The sequence below is a fragment of the Natator depressus genome, chromosome 5 (assembly GCF_965152275.1).
Source record: "Natator depressus isolate rNatDep1 chromosome 5, rNatDep2.hap1, whole genome shotgun sequence".
NCBI classification, from domain to species: Eukaryota; Metazoa; Chordata; order Testudines; family Cheloniidae; genus Natator; species Natator depressus.
The window spans coordinates 117,209,084-117,233,618 of NC_134238.1; the positions used below are offsets into that span (position 1 = coordinate 117,209,084).

At 43.5% G+C, this 24,535-nt stretch overlaps 2 protein-coding genes across 3 annotated transcripts in view; one reads left to right on the plus strand and one right to left on the minus strand.

Annotated features, from left to right (window-relative positions):
* Positions 1 to 13,981, plus strand: part of ACO1 (aconitase 1) — a 48,222-nt gene extending 34,241 nt beyond the window's left edge. For both annotated transcript variants that reach the window (XM_074953498.1, XM_074953499.1), the window contains exons 14-21: positions 2,362 to 2,518; positions 3,087 to 3,211; positions 6,978 to 7,082; positions 7,513 to 7,655; positions 9,185 to 9,332; positions 10,686 to 10,808; positions 12,002 to 12,187; positions 13,234 to 13,981. In XM_074953498.1, the coding sequence (XP_074809599.1) occupies positions 2,362 to 2,518; positions 3,087 to 3,211; positions 6,978 to 7,082; positions 7,513 to 7,655; positions 9,185 to 9,332; positions 10,686 to 10,808; positions 12,002 to 12,187; positions 13,234 to 13,347 (1,101 nt within the window). In that variant the 3' untranslated portion in view covers positions 13,348 to 13,981. The remainder of the gene's footprint in view (positions 1 to 2,361; positions 2,519 to 3,086; positions 3,212 to 6,977; positions 7,083 to 7,512; positions 7,656 to 9,184; positions 9,333 to 10,685; positions 10,809 to 12,001; positions 12,188 to 13,233) is intronic.
* Positions 13,982 to 14,958: 977 nt separating this feature from the next.
* Positions 14,959 to 24,535, minus strand: part of RIGI (RNA sensor RIG-I) — a 32,248-nt gene continuing 22,671 nt past the window's right edge. Inside the window, exons 13-18 of the mRNA XM_074953497.1 lie at positions 23,294 to 23,442; positions 23,030 to 23,120; positions 22,096 to 22,266; positions 20,262 to 20,413; positions 17,924 to 18,070; positions 14,959 to 15,970 (exon numbers count right to left, since the gene is read on the minus strand). Of these exons, the coding sequence (XP_074809598.1) occupies positions 15,665 to 15,970; positions 17,924 to 18,070; positions 20,262 to 20,413; positions 22,096 to 22,266; positions 23,030 to 23,120; positions 23,294 to 23,442 (1,016 nt within the window). The 3' untranslated portion in view covers positions 14,959 to 15,664. The remainder of the gene's footprint in view (positions 15,971 to 17,923; positions 18,071 to 20,261; positions 20,414 to 22,095; positions 22,267 to 23,029; positions 23,121 to 23,293; positions 23,443 to 24,535) is intronic.

Consider the following 24,535-nt stretch of genomic DNA (forward strand, 5'->3'; position numbering starts at 1 on the left):
CTGTAAACAAAATGGCAAGCTGCAACAAGAGCAGGCAAGCCGACTTAAATCATCCTGTCATGCAGCCGTAGAAAGCCTTGGGACTGTGATCCCCACAAGAAGCTCCCCATTCAGCAGTGGGGAATGTGGAGTTCTGTCTGCTTGCGAGGCAGCCAGTCCCTGAGTGTGAATGAAGTTCTAGCACCGTCGTTGGAGATGCTGTAGAAGCCAGCTTTATAAAAGGGAAAATGCTCGTTAGTTGGGATGTCCTTGTTTTAATGAAGAGTAGCTTTCTGTCTAATTAAAGAGTGAATGGGTGTCCGGAAATGGAACAAATGTAGCCCTCTGGAATAATATCCCCCATCCAAATGACTCCGATTGTGTTTATAAATGGGTGTATATGGCTGGATTTGTGGAGATAGAGGCCTACGTTTTCAAACGTGACTAGTGGTTTTGGGTGCTTCAGTTTCTGGGTGGTCAACTTGAGATACCTTTTTAAAAGGGGCCTGGTTTCACTTTTAGGAGTGCTGAGCTCCTGTCCTCAGAAAAACAGGCCCTTTGAAGTAGAGCCCCCAAAATCACTACCCATCTTTGAAAACTGAGTCTGCAGTCATCTCAAGGGAGCCTGGAAGCACTTCTACCCCCTTTGACAGCGAGAGACTTCGGACCAAATATAACCCCATTGTAAGAGGGTGCAAATCCATCAACTTCATGGTTGTTCCATTCAGTCTATACCAGGACTGAATCTGGCCTCTAGCTTAAAATCTTGAATAGATCACAGGTGAAAAGGGGCTGGGTCTCGAAAATTGTCTCCTCATACGAATGTTTCTGTGCCAGAACCAGGCATCTTCACTTGACTGGCAATCTCTTCTCAGCCAAAGCTAAGAATTTGATAGCACGGTCAAAACTGATGTTTCCTACATGCATTTTCTAGTAACCCAAGGGCATTAACAGGGAAGAAACCAAAGTGAAGCCTGTGTTTTGGAGAGGCAGAGAGGGTTTTCTGCTCGCCCTGTGGGAACGGAGGTCCTTCAGAATAGCTGAGGGCTACATAGCAAGATTCTATTTTATTGTGTTTTCCTGTTCACAGTGTAGCCTTGCCCTGGGATTCAGAGGTCATCTCTTAGCCAGGTTTTGCAGTCTTTAATGTTAACCAGTTTCACAACTGTGTGGTGATGAGCTTCTTTGTTTGTGGTTGTGATGGCTTTGACTTGCATGTTTAAGAAGCTTATGGGAGGATTTCTGTGTGTGAAACATTTTTTCCCTCTCAGAATAAGCCCCTAGGTTTATTCCCTGCTGTGACAAACCGTGTCAAGCCACCTGTATGAATATATTTGTAGGTCTTTTAATAAAAGACAGTGGAGCTTTGTAGGTGGCCCAATCTTTGAATCTCTCATTCAGCGATACTGTAATGATACCTTAGAGACTAACCAATTTATTTGAGCATAAGCTTTCATCAGATGTAGCTGTAGCTCACGAAAGCTTATGCTTAAATAAATTGGTTAGTCTCTAAAGTGCCACAAGTCCTCCTTTTTTTTTTTTTTTTTTTTTGCAAATACAAACTAACACGGCTGCTACTCTGAAAACTGTAATGATATTCATTCATTCAGTGGCTGTCTGTGAGGCTATTGAGATGGTTTGTAGCCAGACCTCTTTCAGGCTAATATTAGTGTGTATCTGGTTGGCTCAGGATGGATGGAAGACCTCCAAGGAACATTTCAGTGCTTCAGGAACAGTCCTAGATAGCAACGCCAGAAAGGACCATTTTGATGATGATTTGGATTGCAGTAGCATTTGGCACAAAGGGGTCCCGGTCCAGGGCTGGGGCTCCTAAGTCCTGTACAAACACAGAACAAACAGATGGTCTCTGCCTTTAGTCTGACCTTCAGGGTAACACAGGACAGACAAAATGTGATGCTGGTAATTCAGCAGGTGGTGCTGAGCCATTTCCTCAGGGCCTCAGGGGCCTTGTGCTGGTGGCAGTACTGCCTTTTGGGATAGGCACAAAATGTAGGTCCTGATGACTTCTGGTCAGTGCCGATCCCTCTGGCAGGAGTGCTCCCTGGCGACCCAGACCATGTGCCACCATTCAGCCATGCTCCTGCCGTTTAATTACGTAACCTGCTCTGTTACATGCTGTTCTAAGCTGTATTGTGCTGTTTGCTAGCTGCCCTGTCCCCCAATCCCGTGACCTGTCCATGACTTTTACTAAAAATACCTGTGACTAAAGTGTAGCCTTAATCATGTACAATCACAGAACGCTTTCCTTTCCGTCGTTCTTTCCTCTGCCCCTAGCCGTATAGCCATTCCGAATGCATTTGAATCAGAAGGCCCTTGACTTTCCGCTGCTTGTGTTCACTTGTCTCTACTGCTGTCTTGCAGGGGGACCTCATAGCTGTGGGCGTGTTGTCCGGAAACAGGAATTTTGAGGGTCGCATCCATCCCAATACTCGTGCCAACTACCTTGCCTCCCCGCCACTGGTAATAGCCTATGCTATCGCAGGGACCGTAAGGATTGACTTTGAGAAGGAGCCTTTAGGTAAGAAACTGTGGGGTTTTCTCCCCTACCCCCCGACTATTTTTCACTACATTCAACTGATATTAAGTGAAGAGTCCAGAGGAAGCATCTCTTATGTATTGGTTGGTGAGGAGCCCAATGAGGTGCGTATGAGATGCAAGACAAGCAAGTGTTGGGTCAATAGTGGCCACTAAGCGCACGTGGGGGAGAAGTGTGTTAATAGCACCAATCGCCTGAACCTAGGGAAGCTCCTTCATGGGAATATTGGGTGCTGTGCCTCTGCAGGCTCAGGGGGGTGTGTGGGGCAGGGTGGGGGTGAGGCAGACCTGAAGGACGCCTGCTTTGCGCACCATCTCCTGGCAGCCCTACCAGAAAATACCAATGGGAGTTCACCCTGACAATGTCGTCATCAACTTCCACGAGATCCCAGTCCACCAGGTCAAAGCCAGGCTAGAAAGCTAAGGCAGCAGGGTCCCTGAGCGTTGGAGTAGAGTAGAGAATAGTGGGAGTGAACAGCACATAGAAATTGGATCACTTTTGCGAGTGGAATGTTTGTACGTGAACTTTAAGGGTGCGTGGTTTCTTATAGGAGTAAATTCAGAAGGGAAGGAGATTTTCCTAAAAGACCTCTGGCCAACAAGAGACGAGATCCAGGCCGTTGAACATCAGTACGTCATTCCAGGGATGTTTAAAGAAGTCTACCAGAAAATAGAGGTGAATTGGTTACCTAGTGTAATGCGTTAACTGGGAAGTTTAGACTTGAAATTAGACAAAGGTTTCTAACCCTCAGAGGAGTGAAGTTTTGGAATAGCCTTCCAAGGGAAGCAGTGGGGGCAAAAGATCTATCTGGCTTTAAGATTAGACTCGATAAGTTTATGGAGGAGATGGTATGATGGGATAACATGATTTTGGCAATTAATTGATCTTTAAATATTCATGGTAAATAGGCCCAATGGCCTGTGATGGGATGTAAGATGAGGTGGGATCTGAGTTACTACAGAGAATTCTTTCCTGGGTATCTGGCTGGTGAATCTTGCCCATATGCTCAGGGTTCAGCTGATCACCATATTTGGGGTCAGGAAGGAATTTTCCTCCAGGGCAGATTGGAAGAGGCCCTGGAGGTTTTTCGCCTTCCTCTGTAGGATGGGGCACAGGTCACTTGCTGGAGGATTCTCTGCTCCTTGAAGTCTTTAAACCATGATTTGAGGACTTCAATAGCTCAGACATAGGTGAGAGGTTTTTCGTAGCAGGAGGTGGGTGAGATTCTGTGGCCTGCATTGTGCAGGAGGTCGGACTAGATCATAATGGGCCCTTCTGACCTTAATATCTATGAATCTAACTGACTTTTGTACTTCAGCAAGAAGAGCTTCTGCAGCTGTTTAGTAAGGTCTTCCTGATAATGAAGTAATGAAGCAAAGTAAGCTGTCATGGGATAAGAGGGAAGTTCCTTTCATGGATTGGTAACTGGTTAAAAGACAGGAAACAAAGGGTAGGAATAAATGGTCAGTTTTCAGAATGGAGAGAGGTAAATAGTGGTGTCCCCCCCCCCCAAGGGTCTATACTGGGAACAATCCTATTCAACATATTCATAAATGATCTGGAAAAAGGGGTAAACAGTGAGGTGGCAAAATTTGCAGATGATATAAAACTTCTTAAGATAGTTAAGTCCCAGGCAGACTATGCAGAACTACAAAAGGATCTCTCAAAACTGGGTGACTGGGCAACAAAATGGCTGATGAAATTCAGTGTTGATAAATGCAAAGTAATGCACACTGGGAAATATAATCCCAACTATACATATAAAATGATGGGGTCTGAATTAGCCATTACCACTCAAGAAAGAGATCTTGGAGTCATTGTGGACAGTTCTCTGAAGACAAGTTAAGGAAGTATGGGCTAGATGAATGCACTATAAGGTGGGTAGAAAGCTGGCTAGATTGTCGGGCTCAACGGGTAGTGATAAATGGCTCCATGTCTAGTTGGCAGCTGGTGTCAAGTGGAGTGCCCCAGGGGTCGGTCCTGGGGCCGGTTTTGTTCAATATCTTCATAAATGATCTGGAGGATGGTGTGGATTGCACTCTCAGCAAATTTGCAGATGATACTAAACTGGGAGGAGTGGTAGATACGCTGGAGGGGAGGGATAGGATACAGAAGGACCTAGACAAATTGGAGGATTGGGCCAAAAGAAATCTGATGAGGTTCAATAAGGATAAGTGCAGGGTCCTGCACTTAGGATGGAAGAATCCAATGCACCGCTACAGACTAGGGACCGAATGGCTAGGCAGCAGTTCTGCGGAAAAGGACCTAGGGGTGACAGTGGACGAGAAGCTGGATATGAGTCAACAGTGTGCCCTTGTTGCCAAGAAGGCCAATGGCATTTTGGGATGTATAAGTAGGGGCATAGCGAGCAGATCGAGGGACGTGATCGTTCCCCTCTATTCGACACTGGTGAGGCCTCATCTGGAGTACTGTGTCCAGTTTTGGGCCCCACACTACAAGAAGGATGTGGATAAATTGGAGAGAGTCCAGCGAAGGGCAACAAAAATGATTAGGGGTCTAGAGCACATGACTTATGAGGAGAGGCTGAGGGAGCTGGGATTGTTTAGTCTGCAGAAGAGAAGAATGAGGGGGGATTTGATAGCTACTTTCAACTACCTGAAAGGGGGTTCCAAAGAGGATGGCTCTAGACTGTTCTCAATGGTAGCAGATGACAGAACGAGGAGTAATGGTCTCAAGTTGTAATGGGGGAGGTTTAGATTGGATATTAGGAAAAACTTTTTCACTAAGAGGGTGGTGAAACACTGGAATGCGTTACCTAGGGAGGTGGTAGAATCTCCTTCCTTAGAGGTTTTTAAGGTCAGGCTTGACAAAGCCCTGGCTGGGATGATTTAACAGGGAATTGGTCCTGCTTCGAGCAGGGGGTTGGACTAGATGACCTTCTGGGGTCCCTTCCAACCCTGATATTCTATGATTCTATGACATCCACTCAATGTGCAGTGGCAGTCAAAAAAGCAAACAGAACGTTGGGAATCATTAAGAAAGGGACAGATAAGACAGAAAATATCATATTGCCTCTATGTAAATCCATGGAACGCCACATTTTGAATACTGCGTGTAGATGTGATCGCCCCATCTCAAAAAAGTTATATTGGAATTGGAAAAGGTTCAGAAAAGGGCAACAAAAATGATTAGGGGTATGGAACGGCTTCCATATGAGGAGAGATTAATAAGGCTGGGACTTTTCAGCTTGGAAAAGAGACGATTAAGGGGGGGATATAATAGAGGTCTATGAAATCATAGAATATCAGGGTTGGAAGGGACCTCAGGAGGTCATCTAGTCCAACCCCCTGCTCAAAGCAGGACCAGTCCCCAACTAAATCAACTAAGTCATGACTGGTGTGGAGAAAGTAAATAAGGAAGCATTATTTACTCCTTCTCATAACACAAGATCTAGCGGTCACCAAATGAAATTAGTAGGCAGTAGGTTTAAAACAAACAAAAGGAAGTATTTTTTTCACACAGTGCACTGTCAACCTGTGGAACTCCTTGCCAGAGGATGTTGTGAAGGCCAAGCCTATAACAGGGTTCAGAAAAGAACTAGATAAATTCATGGATAAGTCCATCAATGGCTATTAGCCAGGAGGGGCAGGAATGATGACCCTATCTTCTGTTTGCCAGAAGCTGGGAATGGACAATAGGGGTTGGATCACTTGATGATTACCTGTTCTGTTCATTCCCTCTGGGGCACCTGGCATTGGCCACTGTCAGAAAACAGGATACTGGGCTAGATGGACTTTTGGTCTGACCCAGTATGGTCGTTCTTATGTATATTTTTCCCACTTACCCTGCTGCTGCTGTTAAAAATAGTCATTTTAAAATTAGAATGATGTGTAACTGGCTAATTCCAATAGATTAAATGGTTGTCACTGTTCCACGGTGCTTTGCTTAATGTAATCCTGTAGATGGTATTGCTGTCTCTCTCGCCCCAGGACTCTGTTAGAAAGTGAGATGTTTGGTCTCAGTAGGTATTTCTGGCTGGAGTACAAGTGGCTTAATTGAATGTTAATAGCAAAACCAGAAAATGTGTATTACCATACTTTCCTGCCTTCATGGGGGTATTGAGGCGTAATTCACTAATTCTTTGAATGTGCTTTGAGATTCTCTTACGGAAAGCACGGTAGAACAGCAAAATAGTCTCAGGCTGTGTACAATGTATTATAGACAATAGTCAGCTGGATGAGCAATTTTTTGATTTGTAATGAAGAGAAGGTGTGAAGTTTATTTGTTTCAGTACTCTAGATGATGGCACAGAAGCACATAATCGCATATTGTTGTAATAAGCTTTTCCATCAGGCATTGAAGAAAGCACTAAGAGAGAGAACATTTGCAAAAGTGCCCAAGTCCTATTTTTAAAAGTCACTTAGGCTTCCAAGTCACTTAAATACTTCTGGAAAATGTAATGTTAGTTTCTGTTTTTCAGACAGTAAATGAATCCTGGAATGCCTTAGATACTCCATCAGATAAACTATATACTTGGAATCCCAAATCTACATACATTAAATCACCCCCTTTCTTTGAGAACCTGGTAGGTACATTTTTTTTTCTCTCCTTTCCAAAGGATTTTCTGTTCACTTCCAGGGCAGTTACACTATATTCAGGGCCAAACTCTCGTGTTTAAATGGTGTATAGTTGGAGGAATCCACTGATGTGATAACCTATTCCAGACCTCCACCTGTGTAACTGGGCCAAATTCTGCTCTCATAGTCCCTCAGGGTGATCTTTTCACACTCAAAAATAGCTTAGATCCAAAGGGGGAAAAAACGCTCCAACACAACTAATGAATATTCGGAGGGTGAGGATTTGTTTGAAGAACGGGTGGATTTTTTTTGACTGGTTAGTTTAGCTGCCTTTTAGCGCACCTCCTACCCTTTTCAACCAACTCAACAAATTCTGGGTCACTTTCATTCTAATTTCATAAATATATATATAATTTGTTGCATTTGTTTGCTTGGTAGACTTTGGAGCTTCAGCCCCCTAAATCCATAGTTGATGCCTACGTGCTCTTAAATTTGGGAGATTCTGTAACAACTGACCACATATCTCCAGCTGGGAATATAGCAAGGAACAGCCCTGCTGCTCGTTATTTAACCAGCAGAAGGTAAGTCAAGTTAAATGCTTTATATTTTCCTTCTCATACACATCCTTTTTGCTCCTTCCCCCTCTCGCTCTGTGGTTCAGTGATTGTACTGTGCAAGTCAGAGGGTTGAAATTCATGTGCCTTCCCTCCTTGCACCTGTCAGAGCAGCTGCCTTCCTAGGACCACATAGCAAGCGAACACCCTCTCACCTCACGTCCTCCCTTGACTCCTTCTGCTTCATGCTACAGTATGAGCTGGGTCAGCCAGGGCAGAAATAATAGGGAGCCATTTCCCTTCCAGATAATCCAGCCAAATCTTGGTTCCATTGAAGTCAACAGCAAAACTTTCATAGATTTCAGTGGCACCAAGCTTTGACCCTAAACACCTTTCCTCTAGAATAAAGGACTCCTTCATTGGTCAAACCAGGACTTCCTGAGCTACAGAAACTCTTGAGTTCAGATGTTCTTCCAGGGTCAGTGCAGCTGCTGCCACTGACACAGGCTTGAGAAGATTGCGCTCTTGCTTTACTGCTCTATGGGAGGTCTGGGGTTTTGTCTACCAGGCTTTGGGCTAATGTTGGAATCTTCTCTCAGGCCTGACTCCCTGTTCTGTTTCATGCATGGTGTTGTGTGTCTAATCCCTCGTCCATCTCTCTGAGTGGCACGAATTTTGTTTCTGAAAACAACACTTTTTTTTTTTTTAAATCATTGCTTTTGTAACAAAAGCCTTTCAACAGGTTTTTAAATGCAATGTGCTAATGTACCAGAGGTTACTGAATGCAAATTACTCTTGCTTCATGGGTGCAAGTCCCACTGATGTCAATGGGGTTGAAAGTCTAAAGTCCCATACACAAGTTGCAAAACAAATGTAGCATGTTAAAGTAACACTTTGGATGGATCCCAGTACAAACAGCCCTGCTCTATGCTTTGTCTGTCTGTTACTGGCTCAGTTAGAAGGAGACCTGTGTGTGTGTGTTTGGGGGTCATATATAAGTCTTATGCTCTCTGTATAAATTAATATTGCCATGTACACCCACTCTTAGTATTACCTTTTCCCCTCTGTATCTGTTAGCCTGCCCCAAAAAGCTCAAGAGCTCAAATTCTACTGATTCGAACAATGCCTTGCACAATGGGGCTCTGGCCGGGGCCCATAGGTGCTCTAGCAACAGAAGTAAGCGGTGGTGGAGATTAAGTAGCAGCTAATCAGAAGAGATTGTTATTGGTTCTTGTGGCTAAATGCAGCCTGGTTCCTATTATCGTAGCACCACTTGTGTATGTTGCTTGGGGTAACAATTCTTTGGCAGCCTCTCTGGCTAGGTCTAGGTTACATGCATATGCTACAGTGGATTGGCAAAAAGGTGTTGAAATAGAAATAATAAACTGGCAGCTGGTCCCATACTACGCTGCTGGGAACCATGTGAGTGCTAGGAGAGAACTTTCAAAACATCAAAAGATGGCTGGATCTAGCTTCAGAGATGCCTCTTCACATCTGTTAATTCATGCAGCCACTTCAGTTTAAAAATAAACACCAGTGTCTCTCTTTCCTAATAGCTTGACTCCTAGAGAGTTCAACTCTTATGGCTCCCGCAGAGGTAATGACGCTGTCATGGTCAGAGGAACGTTTGCAAACATTCGCTTGTCAAACAAATTCATCAATAAGCAGGCACCCCAGACCATCCACTTCCCTTCTGGAGAAACAGTGAGTACACTGCTTGGTCCACACTAGGGCTGCCTACCTTGGGGCACCTAACTAGTTTGCCTGCAATAGTTACTTTTGGGTTTATTTCCTAGTTTTTTGGGTCAGATCCTCATCTAGAGTAGAGAATAGTGGGAGTGTCAGCTGATATAGGGCCAATGACTTCAGGGGAACTCTGCTGACTTACTGAGAATCTGTCTCTTTAAACTATGAGATCTCTCTCTAGAGAATACATCTTTATCATTCTGTATATTGTGTGTAGCAATATCTATGCCATAGAACCCTCAGCGTTACAAACACTTTAGGAATAGAAGTTCATAATTCTGAACAAAAGATTGACTTAATACAGCTTTGAAACTTTACTATGCAGAAGGAAAATGCTGCTTTTAGCCATCCTACTTTAAGTGAAACAAGCACGCAACCAGTTCTCAGCTTGTCAAATCTTTAAAATTTCCCTTTACTGTTTTATGTTTAACACTGTACGGTATTTAGTTTTTTTAATCTCTGCTGCTGCCTGATTGATTGCATACTTCTGCTTCCAAATGAGATGTGCAGTTCACAATTCTGAGGCTCTACAGATCTATATGTAACCTCTCTATATATATTTATATAGCGAGCTAGATGTATATTTCTAGAGCTCTCTCTCTAGAGAGACAGAAATCTAACAGCATGGGTGTGTAGACGTGCAGTCTTTGCCAGCTCTCATCCCAACATAAGAAGACATCCTCCACTATTCTTGGCTATTTGCAGCTCTGCCAATAGCACCCGTGCTCTTCTGGGCACCAGTGAAGAGAGAATACATAGTGTAATAGCGGCAGGGCTGTAACTGGCTAATGCTATAGGAAGAGAGATCAGTGTTGGGACTGGACACTATGGGTATGTCTACACTGCGCAGTTGTCACCAAAACTTTTGTCTTTCGCGGGTACTTAAAAAGCCCCCCCAGCAAAAGGCAAAAGTTTTGCCAGGAGCACTCTCCTGCTGACAGAGCTTATGCCGCTCACGGGGCTGGAAGCATTTTGTCAGCAAAAGTGCTGACAAAATATCGCAAAAGAGCGTGTACACTTGCTGACGTTTAGTGATGAGGCTGTGTCGACACAGCCTTGTTGCTAAAAGCGCCATAGTGTAGACAAGCCCTATGTATTAACTGACCTGATGGAGCTATTTTACATGATGTCTGAGCAAAGCACACTTGCATGGGGTTGTAGGCTAGCTCTATCCTGAACGGTGGGTGGTATTTCGCACATGTATGGCGTTCTTAGAGCACCCTTCTGGTAGACTTGGAAGCAGCAGTGCTCTTTAGTGCGTGCACAGCTATGTCCCTACGAGGCATCTAACGGATCTGGTATTCCTTCCAGCTGGACGTGTATGATGCTGCTGAGAGGTACAAGCAGGCAGGCCATCCCCTGATTGTGCTGACCGGCAAGGAGTATGGCTCAGGAAGCTCCAGGGACTGGGCAGCAAAGGGCCCTTTTCTACTGGTGAGTGACTCTGTAATAAATGCAAGTGGAGAAGTTAGAACCACCCTTCGTTGTTCACTTTTCCTAGATGCTTGTGAGCGTCCTGTGCCCAAACTCCCCCTCAAAAGGTGAAGAGTGTAAATTCAGAAGGAATATTCCAAGGTGTCTGCTACTATCAATCACTGAGACAAGAGTTCAGATTATTGTCTCTGCTGGTTAAGAAGGGGCTCCTCCTGGGAAAACTGATTTGACTTTGAGAATAAAGCAAAGCGCTACGTGCACAGCGGAGCCTTTGCGATACCCAGCAGTGTTGTAGCCCACAACAAGAGCTCTATCCTATAGCAGCCAGTTATCCCTCCTAAGGAAATTCATACCTACCCAGTAAACGGGTAAGTTTCACACACAAACAGGACTCCCTACTGCAGAAACAACAGCATACAACTGAGAGGACCCACACCACTCTACAAATAACCACCCACCAAAAGCAAGAGATTGCATACTACAGGCTGTTGGCAAATCATTCCCCCAAGTTTAACTATGGTAGGTTTGTGCATGACGCTCCAACCAAGAAGGGGTGGAACTTGTAACCAGTACTTACTTACCTGGACTTAGAGCTCTGGGGGGCAATGACTCTCTTTGTTCTGGGGTTGTACGATACCAAACACGGACAGGATGCAGTCGGTGAGAGGGGCTCCTATGTGCTGTTAAACTACCCCATGGAGTCTTGTCCTTAACTTCAATGGGGATTTGGTTTGTTTTCTACACTTTCATTCAAACCAAACCTCTTAGAAAAAGTGCAAGTTTCTATTGAACCTAGGAGTTGTTTAAGGGATTGCTGTACTACATGTGATCAATGGTGTGACTATTTAAAAACATACAAACAGTGCAGCACCTCGAGACAGCACAATATAAACCGACATCTATCCACAGAACAGAGGTCATGTGGCCCAGAGCACAAGCTTACTCAGGCTGCCTGTGTGTGTGCTATGAGTCTTTATTTCCCATGCCCCAAATATACAATAAAGGAGCACTTTCTGAAAAATCCAGGCTGAGCACGCCTTCTGAATTGAGGCCCCTTTAGGGTGCTTGGAACACAATCACTAGTCACTTTTGCAAATCTCTGCCTATAACTCTGTTTGGTAATAAGGAGAATTCTCCCAACCTCCTCTATAGAGAGACTACAGTAAACACAGCTGAATGTTTGCATTTCCCAGGGAATCAAAGCCATCCTTGCTGAGAGCTATGAGCGCATCCACCGCAGTAACCTGGTAGGAATGGGAGTGATTCCCCTGCAGTATCTGCCCGGAGAGGATGCTGAGAGTCTAGGTCTCACAGGACGGGAACGTTACACAATTGTCATTCCTGAAGAACTTGCACCAAGGATGAATGTCCAGATCAAGGTAATCAGAATTCTGTGGGTTGGAGTTTCAGAAGCACCTTTGAGTGAGCAAGTCCCTCAAACTCACTCTCTCACCTTCCAGTATTCTTGGTCCAGCTGCTGCTATGGTGCAAAGCTTGTTGTGTGAGTGACACCTTCATACAGAAACGCTGTGGTATAGAATGAAATCCATAAAGCGTACTTCATGCAACTACACAATACTGATGCAGTCCACTGAATCTTAACTTTGACTTCCTCCACCCATATAAATTGCACACTTTGCATAACAGTCAGTGCCATGTAATGACATACAGCTAAACTGTAAGCATTAAATACACTAGGTCCAAACAAATGGTGAGCACATTTTTAGATGAGATTTCCGACATTTGAGGGCTTCACCACTTTTGCTGTAGTGTAGAGTTCAAAGTAGTCCAATATAAAAGTCTAAAGTGCTGTGGGTAGGAGACTGCTTAATTAAAAAAATATATATATTCACACACCCCACAAGGGAAGAACTACAAATCCCAGTGCATCACTTCATGCATTTGAAACTAAAAAATCTCAATCCACAAAATGTGCGCACCTCAGGGAAATGCTGAGCTTGTACAGTTTAGTATAAAATGATTAACCTTTTCATAACTGATTTTTTCCTGGTTCCCTATCCTCTGTGCCAACACCACAGAAAATGAGGCTGCAGAAACATTAGTAGAATTAATATTTTTGCCACGTTACTGAAGCCAAGAATTTAGAAACATTAAATAGTTGTATTTAGATATTAAAAACAAAGTTAACCACTTTAAGGGATACACACTCTAATGCTCCATGACATAAGTAAACCATTACTAGATTCTGGAGATAAGTTACTGGGGTTTTGTATCTGGATCTGACTCTGGCACTTCTGCGCATTACTGGTTGCTTAATGTTTGTTATTGCTAAAGCATGGCTTCCAGCTGTATGTGAGAAATAATCCTCCTTTCACTAGCAGATCCTGTTGCACTTGGCACACTGGCAGAACTTAGACAGCAGGATGTACTCTGTTAATGTTCTCTCTCTCTCTAATCCCCACAGCTGGATACAGGGAAAACCTTCCAAGCCATCATGAGGTTTGACACTGATGTGGAGCTCACTTATTTCCGCAATGGTGGCATCCTGAACTACATGATCCGTAAAATGGCGTCCTAATTAAAGCAACAGCAAGCAACTGTCCAGTTAGAAACCTGCCTTTGATGGCCACATGAGAATGCCCAATAAGCACAGAACTTAGAAGTCTAAACCATGAAATCAGTTGTCTCCTTGTGGACTGTATTACCCAGGGGCTTGTTTACAAAAAGGTAGAATGTGTTCAGTTTCCTAACACAATCATTTATTTTTTGTATGATGGCTAGATTGACTATGTATATAGATTGACTATAGTATGGGGTGATGCAGAAAGTGGATCTGTAACAATTGGTGATTTGTACATGGTGCATTTTGTTTGATGGCACCTGTCAGTCAGATACAGTCCTATGCTCATTTCAATTTCCCAGAAACTGACAGGGTACACTGGGATTTTTTTTAGCCCCCTTCCCTGGATTCTAGATTGAGGTTGGCTCCTTCCCCTTCTTCCTATTTAAACAGCATTTGATCGGAATCCCTCCTTGAGTAGCTAATGCTGAAATTAGTAAATTGCTTAGCTTACTCTTAACTACAAAATGTGAATTATCTTCCTTTAAGAACTAGGTTTTGTTGGGACAGTGGACCTTTTGGGCAACAAATTTCTAAGATTAAAATCTATTTTTGAAAATTTCACTAGAGCATTGGACTTTCTTTGCATACAGACTTAACTTTAGCAAGAGGATGATAGTATGTTTGAGAAGTACAGTTTGATAATGTGGTCCTTCAGGGATAAACATCCAACCTACAAAAAATTACAGGTAAGATGCAACTACTGCAACAAGAATAGTGTTTGTGGCTCTTTGAAGACTCCACATTTGGTTTTAAATAAGTGTCCGCTGCATACACACTGGTTGTAGGGGCTTCCAAAACATGGAACATACTAGGTGCTACTAAAGAGGCTCCTCCCATTTAACTACTGGGGGGGAGGACATTTTCAAAGCTATAATGAGGGACTGTTGTGACCACCTGCATCAAGCCTAGAACATCTTTGGGCTTGTCTTCACAGTGGGGGTAACATGCACTAGTTTATCTGCATCAACCCTGGTAGAAATTGTACTACATTAAAGCACACTAAACTTTGCAGTAACACACTGGCTTTATGAATGGGAATTTTCTGAACTCCTAAAGCAGGAAAGTAATGGTGTAACAATGGAAATAGTCAAATGCTCAAGTTCAATCTTCTAACACTTCAATTTTGCTGCAGGAAGCAACCAGTTTGTAGAAAGACTACTTAATTATGGATTACTAACCACACTTCCATTAAAGTTTTATTTAAATGCATCCATTTTCATGAGGAATTAACAGAGCAATACTGATAAGTGTCTACTTAAACTTATTAGTTAGCAGTGCACAATTGTTAAACAGCTGCCACTCACCACTATGGAGAAAGTTTTCCACCTAAAAGTAAATTGCTTGCATTGAAAACAAAGGAACTGTTTAAACTTGTCTGTTTGGCTGTATCCTAACAGTGGATTTCATTTGTCTAATGGGAGCTCTTGGTTTGACTTTAAATCAGTTCTAGCTAGACCTGCCTCCCACTAGGAGTTTAAGTGGCCTAACATTTCTGAACAGGATTTTTTTAAATCTAAAAAAGTGTATGTTTAGTTGAAAACCAAAAATTATCCAGTCCTCCTCACAGCACACTAAATTAGGGACCAAGGGTAGTCTCTAAATCAAGAAAGTTGAATGTTTTAAATCTGACTTCAGTTCCTTACTGTGAAGGAACCAACCTGCCTTGTATTTCGCCTGTAAACAACTCTACATCCTAGCATAAATGACATCTGGAGGTGAATTGAATTTAAGATTTAATGAGTTCAGGCTACATGGTCTGCATAAAGTGCAACATGAACAAATAGCAACAAAACAGATACATCAATGCAAATCATGCAACTTCAACTGTTCACTTATAGAATTGCACCTAACTATCTAGATGTTTTAGCTAATAAGTTTGATTAGGCATTCAATTTGTTTTTTTCCCCCCACACAAACTATTTTGCAGAGGTGAAGACTTAACTAAGCATACAGTCAGAATACAAATTAGGAAGTGTTCTTCCTAGTCTGTTGGAGTGTACATAAAAGAATGCCAGACTATTGAGATAAAATGGGCAAAAAGTCTATCAGCCATGGCATGAAATACAATAGTTCTTAGAGCATCATTATTCTACATCCACCCACTTAGAATTGAGTACAAAATAGCGTAGCCTTCATAATAGAATTACGAATGAAAGACTGCAGAGCCCCCTTTAAGCAAGTGCTGCCATTTGCCCATTCTGCATGTATTTAGGAATGTGCATTTGTGTATGAAATAGCTCACACAGTAGGGTGGTGATGAACCAGTTGTTACTCACTCTGTACTAGACATTTCATTAATGTCAAATTCCCTCATCGCAAAATCCACATCCCTCCATTTCCGGAAAACTGAGAGTTTCCCAGTTGTGACATCCTTCACCACAAAGCTTTCAATTTTGATCACTGGGAGGTCATCGAATGTCTTGTACCTCACTGTGATTCCCCAGTCATGCTGGCACTTGGAGTCCCGGCAGTACATTTTACATTTCTTCTCAAAGTTGTCATAGCAGCTTGGTTTTTTGTGAGGCTTTGTTAGAAAACGTTCCTTAAACAGGGCACCTAAGACTGTGTGGTGAGACTCCTAAAAATGACAGTAAAAGTATTAGATGTAGCTTAATACCAGAAATTTATCATAATTCCTAAATTTCCATTTGTTGGCCTTCATACATGAGTGCCTTTCATTAGAGAATCCCATAGCATTTTACCCTCATAGCCTACTTGGCAGCAGAGTTGGGTCAAGTATTCTAATTCTGACACAGGAGCTAGTAGGATTGGCACTTTTGAAAAGGGCCAACTAATTTTGGGTGCCTGAATTGGGACCTTTTCATGGCTTGAGTACCTGTAGCTCCCACCGATCTTACACTACTGCCAAGGGAATTCTGCCTCTGTCATGTGGTTTAAACCATAAGCTGCAAGGCCTTATTCTTCTATAAGAAATAGCTTGAGTTGCAGTAGCAATTATGAAAAAGGAAATTCACTTACAAAAAAAGTAATAGAGATGATCTGTCACTCATTCCCCTTCTCACACGAAATTGTAAAACCAAATGTAATCTGCAAGGATTGGTGAAGTCTCTGCTGAGTCGATGAAAATTTATTGAGTCTTGTCTTATAAATCTCCTATTACCACCTCCCCTTGTGTGGTATAACAGTGCATGCCACTTCACAGCTGTCCTTACAAGTGTAAATGATTTTAAGAGGACTGTGTTCCATCGTCCCTAAGGTCGGTTACTGTCTCACTGGGGAGCTGGATGGAAACTCCAGAGAGGTCAATTCAGTTGTAGCGAGTTTGTTTAAAACAGGGAGCAGGAGGTCACCTAGCTGTGCTCTGCTAGAGTCTCCACTGCTTGGAAACCACCTGTTTGCAGCACATGAAATACCCCAGGCATGGGAAACCCCAACATCAATGCTTAGATTTCCTGGCTCAAGGAAAAGGCTCTCCGATTGCAGAGCTGGCCAGCTGACTTTCCCACCATCAGTGGGTGGGAGCAGAGCATGACTAAGACCCTTGGGTCACCCTAGACAGCCCAATGAGAACATGTGAATAATGCACAGCAGCAGTTCTAAAAAAAAGCAAAACATTGCACCACCTAAGAAATGAGAAGGAAAAATAACCCTAAAAGGATAGTGCTGCTCCGTAAAGCAAGGATACGCCTTCCCCTGGAACGCTCGGCCCTGCTCCCTTCATCTCCAGAGATGCAGGGCAGCAAGAAAGGGTTCAGCTCTGGGTCATGAAAGTTGTTTGAAGGCTAGAGAGACTTCCATAGGAGGAATGATTGAGAAGATCACAACTGTTTTAGTGAGATGAATATGAAAGCACCATGAGAGGGCTATATAAAATATTGGATGGCATAGAGAAAGTAAATAGCGCACTCCTATACAGCCTCTGTCATGATATAAGAACAAGGGGGGCAGCTAATGAAACTGAAAGGTAATGCAGCTAACTGATTTCTCCCCCCACACCACACATAAACCAACCACTGGAAATTAACTCAGTGCTAACCTGCAGCAAAAGATTAAGAAGAAAGTAACCTGTGGGTGGAAAGTGAACAGCCAGTTACATTAAGTATCCAGGTACCATGTATATTGTAGCTGTATAATACGAACATGTGTGGTTATAAAGATGGGTGGTTTGTTTAGGTATGGATGTTTCCTGTTTGTATACATTTACCAACCAATGGATCATGCTTGAGGATAAACATACATTATATAGGATAAAAAAAAAATCTAAATCACTGTTTATGAGTGTAAGTTAAATGGTAACAGCCTGGGCTTAGGAAGAAATTTCTCCTACAGGCTGTTGTTCCATGATTGTACACTACACTGATTCTCACACCTTTCATTGAAATATTTGGTACTGTCCACAGGATGGATCACAGGTGTGATCTGTTACTAAAGTTCTTATGTCCCATTCTGCATCAAACTGGTCATTTTAAACTTCCACACCAAATGTAACACTGAAATTGGACTGGTAAGACTCAGCTGGTAAACTGTTTGCACAGCATAACATTCACAGATTCCTAAGCTATACGCTTACCTCTATAACCCTGATGTCTTCTGTATTACAGGCATCTGCTTTGCACTTCCCACAGAGCAATTTTCTATTGCCCCCCAGGGGCTTTTGTGTTCTCCCTCTCTTTCTGGAATCTCGCATGGTCTTTTCCTTGTTTTGCAGGTCATTTATCTAAAAACCAAAGCATTAGAAACAAGTGGATATTATGATCTTCAGAGAAACACTGAGGGCCAGATGCTCAGCTGATGTCGATCCATGTAGCTCCAGTGACATCAATGGAGCTATGCTGATTTACACCAGCTGTAGACCTGGTCCTTAAAATGGTGGTCATGGTGGAATTCAAGCTCCTTTCTACTATTTCCTATGAAAATGTGACTCAGTCTCTCAGGTCTAATAACTCCCCAAAGGGCACCACACCTATTTTCAGAATTGCCAACTCCAGTTATCCCCATGCATAAGAATTGCGGTAGAAGTGGAAAATACATCTATGATGGGCAGCCTGACATCCAATTCTTGAACAAAGTCCCTTTTTAGTAGAAATATGAAGCCAGCACCTATCTGAGATGGTCAGATGGCTGAAGAGTGAAGAGCATCAGGGGAAGAAGGAAAAAACCCACACGCCACCACTCACTTCTGAGCACGCTCAGGGCATATTAGTTATGTCAGAGCCTCAGGGTGCTCACTACAATGCAATACTCTCTCCTAGGCCCAGATCGCGGCCAATGTTAGACACCGACTGCTTTTCATCTCTGCAGTCACTGCAGTTAAACAGTGGTCAAAGTTAATTTTGGCATTGAAGTGGATAGAGCTTTGCTGATTGGGCCAGACTCTTTGCTGGAGTCAGACACACTACTGGGACAGTATGCACGAAGGAGAGCATCTCTCTGACCTCCTCCACACGGGAGACTTTTTCAGTTCTAAGATGTAGGAGATAAACCACGGGCTTTACAAATATGCTGGGAGTATGCGCGTGACAAATATTGTCTAGGCTGCTGGCAGCCTAGTCCAAACACCATTCAAAGGGCCATCCTCCTACACTCCCCACCTGCTCACCAGTGGTCCTTTGAAATCTTCCAGAATCCACAGCTTCAGGGAGCTGTGAAATCAGTAGCCAAAGGCTACAAACAGGACATTGCTAGTGTAGACCCAGAGCAAATCTGGAATGGTTCAGAACATGAATCAGAATACCCAGTGTGGACACAATGAACTACTTGGGCTTAAACTGGTTTCTGTCATCAACTCAGGGCATGGCTACACTTGCAGATGTAGAGCCCTGGGAGTTAAACCAGCCTTCAGAGACCACAGCAGGGAAGGCACTGCGGTGTGTTCACACTGTTAGATTCAAGTGCACTGGCGTGGCCACATTAGCAACTCCTGCAATGCCAGAGAGCGCAGAGCATTGTGGTAGCTATCCCAGCATTCAAGTGGTAGCAACATGCTTTTCAAAAGGGTGGGGGGGGAGGGAGGAGTGTGACAGGGAGTGTGTTTTGTGTATGGGTTTTTGGGGGGCTGAGAGCATGTCAGCATGCGGTCTTGTAAGTTCAGACAGCAACAGACCCCCCCCAGTCCCCACCTTGCTCTCTCTCACACCCACACACCCCCATTCCACACTAATGGTTGCTTTGTCCTGGAGCAGATAAGCAACTGGCTGTCAGAAACGGAGCTTTGCAAGGGTATATCTGCACTCCTACAGCGAGTTGCCGCTTGATTTAAGAGGATTATGGGATGTTTCCGGAGACTGATCAGAGCGCAGTAATGCAACACCTCGTTCGCACCGACATCAGGGCATTTCAGCCGGGGCACAGCAAACGTTCCACCTCCACGAGAAGCGTATTACCAGGAACACTCCAGCTGCAGCATCCAGGCACTCTACGTGCCTTGCCAGTGTGGACAGGTCGGGAGTTAGGGCACCTGGGGCTGCTTTAATGTGCTCTAACTTGCAAGTGTAGCCAAGCCCTCAGAAATTTCTTCAGTGCTAATGAGCCTACCCACAGCCCCATGCAGATATGATAATTTACTGTACTGAACAACTGCAAAGTAAGTGTTCATATATTGCTATGCAAATAGGTCGCTATAACACCCATTTGACCACCAATGCTCCACAGCTACCATGGGGGTGAAACAGCACACAGCAACACAATAGATTAGCATGCACAGGGAGAAATTTATCCCTCCCACTGGCTCCCAGTTCACAGGTTCAACAAAGGCCTCGAGTGGTGCACAGGCCTCGTGCTTTGTCTGTGCACAGGGTGAGTTCCACCCTGAGTGAATACTCGGTGCAGCTGAGAGAGCCCTGTGACGGTGGCCAGTTTAGGGTCTGTCTCCGATCTGGAACATGCAGAATGGCAGCGAGTGGACTCACCTTCCTTGCAAACTTTTCCTCATCCCACTCCTGCAGCTGCTCAATGGCTTTGTTCATCATCTCCTCCTTATGGATATTGTTTCTCTCATTCTCAGCCACTTCGCTTTTGCTTGTCACAAGGATGCACTTGCTGTCTTTTGCCCTTCCACGACCTGGGAGGTGACAGGACGCCCTTTTATAACTGTCTATAGAGACCAGAGCAAAACAGCAGACCGGCTGTGCCACAAAGCCTGGGTCTCAATGCAGGCATGGAGACATTGGAAACATCATGCTTCTGCATGGTTCCTCATGTGTCCCTTACCCACTCCCAAGCTGCGGCAACTACATATGCTTAGAAAAGCCTCCCAATTAAAATTCACTGGGCTCAGACCCTCTTAATCCGAGCAAACATCCAAAGACACATACATTCTCTGTAGTTTTGAAGTTACAAAGACCCCACCCTATGTTGTATGTGTTCTGTCTGTACTGTGTTACCCATTGGCACATGAGGCCTTCAGGGGTGATTAGCTCAGATATTTTGTGGCCAGCACCACTGTATATTGTCTAAGTGGTTTCTTTTAGAAAAATCCGTATGGCTAGTTGAAGAACAAGACTGAGATGAACATCCATTAGTTATCTGTCCCGTTGTTGGATTACCACCAAAATGAAAACTCATAGTTGACGGTAGGAAGTACCATTAGGGGAAGGATGGTCTCTTCACTATGTATTTTTTCAATGCCTAGCATAATGCAGCCCTGATCTCAACTGGAGTCTGGCTCTACCGTGATACAAACTAATAATAATAATTCATAGGATTCCCATGTTATCCTATGCTTTTAAAAAGGAGGTTTTGTTAGAACCAACCTTTACTCACATTTAGTTTGAGCTCCAAAAATGATTTTAAGTGGAGTTAATCTGCCCAACTTTTTTCAGGTATTTACAACTGCACTTGTAGCAAGAGAGATCTTTTTCCTTCACCACTTTAAGTCTAATTTTGAGGTAATTTAATACAAAAATAAGTAACAATAAAACCATGACATTGAGTGTGATTATAAACCCCAAAAGCCAGGGGCTCACTCAATGAAAGGTCAATTTCAAATGAGTAAAATAACCATTTCACACCAATATTGAATTTCATAGCCTGACTACATGCTCAGCTCACAGAATTAAATATTGCAGAGGAATTTTTAGAAGGGCTAGGTAATTTTATGACCTTTTTCCCTTTGTAGGTGAAAGTGTAACCCCCATTTAGAGTAGGGCCCTCTATCCCCCTCCAGTAGGGCTGGACTACATAATGGTTTATGAGTAGACACTTGTTTTTAAATGCAGGAGTCCCAGGTTCAGGCCACACTTCCCATAATCCACCTGAGGGCACTGTGTTACACAAGTTTAAGGACAGATTGTGCCCATATGCAAACAACTGTGTAGAAGGGCCAAGCAACTATGCGAGACGCCATTAATGAGTTTCTTCTGAATTCTCCATGGGGGCATGTTTTGCAGAATTTCAACTGCACTTGCAGTTAAATTCTTCTTCTGTGCATATTTCTATTTACTTGCTTGCACAAATGCATGCTTAAGAGATGTTCCTTGAAAGTGTAGCACCATTGTGTGATGTGTATAATCTACTCACACACACGAATCTAATCAATGGCTCTTCCGTCCTATGACAAATCGATAAAGACTTGTCCTGACCCTTCATTCATCTGAAAGCACTCAGAGGCAGAGACAAATAAGAGTAAGATACACACACAAAGCCTAAAGTAAACAGAACAGCCAGTCAGAGGGGCTGACTGGGGTGTTTTCTAGACCTATACCATGGTCACATGATAATAGTTTAAGCTCCAGTGACCCATACCTCGGACTTGGATCATTTTGGTGACATTGCCAGAGTATTCATAGAGGAGAACCAGGTTGCACTGAGCAATATCAATCCCTTCATCAGCAACAGCTGTAGTTATTAGTATCTTACTGTCGCTGTTGGTTTTGAACGAGTCCAGTACGCCCTTTTGATTTGAGAGTGTCATACCTACAATATAAAGTCAGAATACAATGCACAGTCAGATGCTGAAAAGTTCCTAAATCAAATAATACACATCTTATCCGTGCAGTCAGTACCGAAAGTCAGTCTGTTTGCTCTGCAGACTGAAAGAAATGCCTCAAATCAGGATACACAGCTGACTGTTTGAGGACTAGAAAGCTGCACAATATCTAACAAAGAGGGACTCATGTAAGGTGTCACACTGAATCACTTTGGCAAGCAACATTTTACATTTCCAAGTGTTTGAAGTTGTCCTTTTAAAAAATGGTTTGTTTTAATGAGAGCCTGTCCCCTGGCTATTTAAAAAAACTAAGATATTCGCAAAATAAGTCAGATTTACTCTGTTTGGTGAAGTTTTTAAAACGTATGTACCTCCGAACACAGGGAAACTGAGTGAGCCACAAATGAGGCAGGGAACACCCACTGCATTGCTCCGAGTAGAGAGGACGAGAGATTTTTTAAAATTATCTAGCAGCACTGCATAGCAGAGCATCGTTGCTAATGCACCTAGCGTTTTAACCAGAGGTTCTAGCAGGAAAAGCAGGAGTCTGTCTAGATGTGGTAAGATCTCCTGTACATTTCATATCCCTCCCTAATATTGATGAAGGAATTGTAGTAGTGGTTTGGGCATTTGCTTGTTGGCTTGTCCTGGAACATGGAGATTGACTACAGAGATGATGCAATATTTTAAGTGGTCTGGGAACACATGACATAACAAACAAACATGACATAACAGTGCAAACTCCCATACCTGTTTGCTGGTTTCTTTTGCTACGCCCCATCAACGTATCTGGTTTTAGGTAGCTGAGTGTAGGATTTTCATAAATCCATTTCTTCAAAGCCTGTAAAGTAAAACACCCATTAGTAATCCTTTCCAAACTCTTGGTCACTGAAAAGGATGCAAGGAGCCCTGGTATATGCAATAAGCGCAGCCCAGGCAGGCTGCTAAGCATGCTACCCTATATTTATTTTCTAGTTGCCCCTTTTTAGTAGTGTTGCAGAGAGAAGGTCTTACAGACACTAGAGCTCTTGTGGTAACAAAGAGAAGGGTGCGGGTCTCTGGCTTTAGGCGGTATTCTTCATTCAGGATGAAGGTGAGCTCCTCCAGTTTGGGATTCTCATTCAGTTCATCTTCTGAGGCCTCTCTCAGTTCCTGTTGTTTAGCTGGAAGAAAACGTTGACCTCCTCAGATTGCAGTTGGCATCATCCATTCCAGCAAACAGCATTCTGACCCACATCTAGCAGCCAAATGTCAAGTGACTTTCCCTGGACTAACTTCTTTAAAAATTCTCAACTGGTTTCTTAAAAAACAAAGAAACAAAAGTTTTATATGGAGATATTTTTGAATCATTTGCATTTTAAAGCAGAAATCACAGCAGCATACCCCCTGAGCAGGCATCTAAATCAGAAAATTGCCTTTTTTTTAAAAAAAAAAAAGCTATAAAAAAGACAAATATTGATTCTGCTGGCTCTTGATTGACTTGAGGGCTTAGCAAGTGGCCAGCCAGGCTGTGACTCTACACTGCCCTAGCTAGCCATGTAGACAAGCCCCAAAGTCATGATTCTTCAGTTGGCTCTGTACAGGCAGACCCTGCATCCATGTGAATCCCCAATGGGAATTAGTCTGCACAATCAGTTGCAGGATTAGAGCCTAATTTAGTACACTTGATTTCTTAATCAGCTGTTCTCCAAATTCAGGGCTATTCTGTGGCATTAAACCACAGCTCATGAAGGGCGTTAGCACTGCAGCCCCCGAGAGGCATTGCTGCAATACTTGCAGGAGTGCTGGGGTAGCATGAGCCCAAGTAGCACAGAGCACGGCATGTGCCCCTTCCTCAGCTGTGTCCTACCCTTGCTCCTCCCTCTGAAGTTGCTAGCACTCCTGATCCCCCCTTACCCCCCGGCTCCCACTTCTGTGTAACACACAGGAGAGAGAGTCTATCTGATAGCGACTGACCCACATAAGAGAATAAGAATCTACAGCAGCTGACAGCTAAGGTTATTACTTCTTTAGCTCACGGGGTAGAAGCTCATGGTTTTAGCACTGAAGGTCCCAAGTTCAGTCCCCACTGATGAGCCAGGACATTTGTACACTGGGAGCACAGGGAAAGTCTCAATGACTTTCCATTAACTTTAAAGGTCTTTTCCTGGGCTGGACAACAGATGGGTACCCAAAGCTGGTTTGATGCAAACAACTGGCTTGGAAGGTCTGGACCCCAACTGTTACAGCCTCTAAACATGGATACAAGTAAAAGCA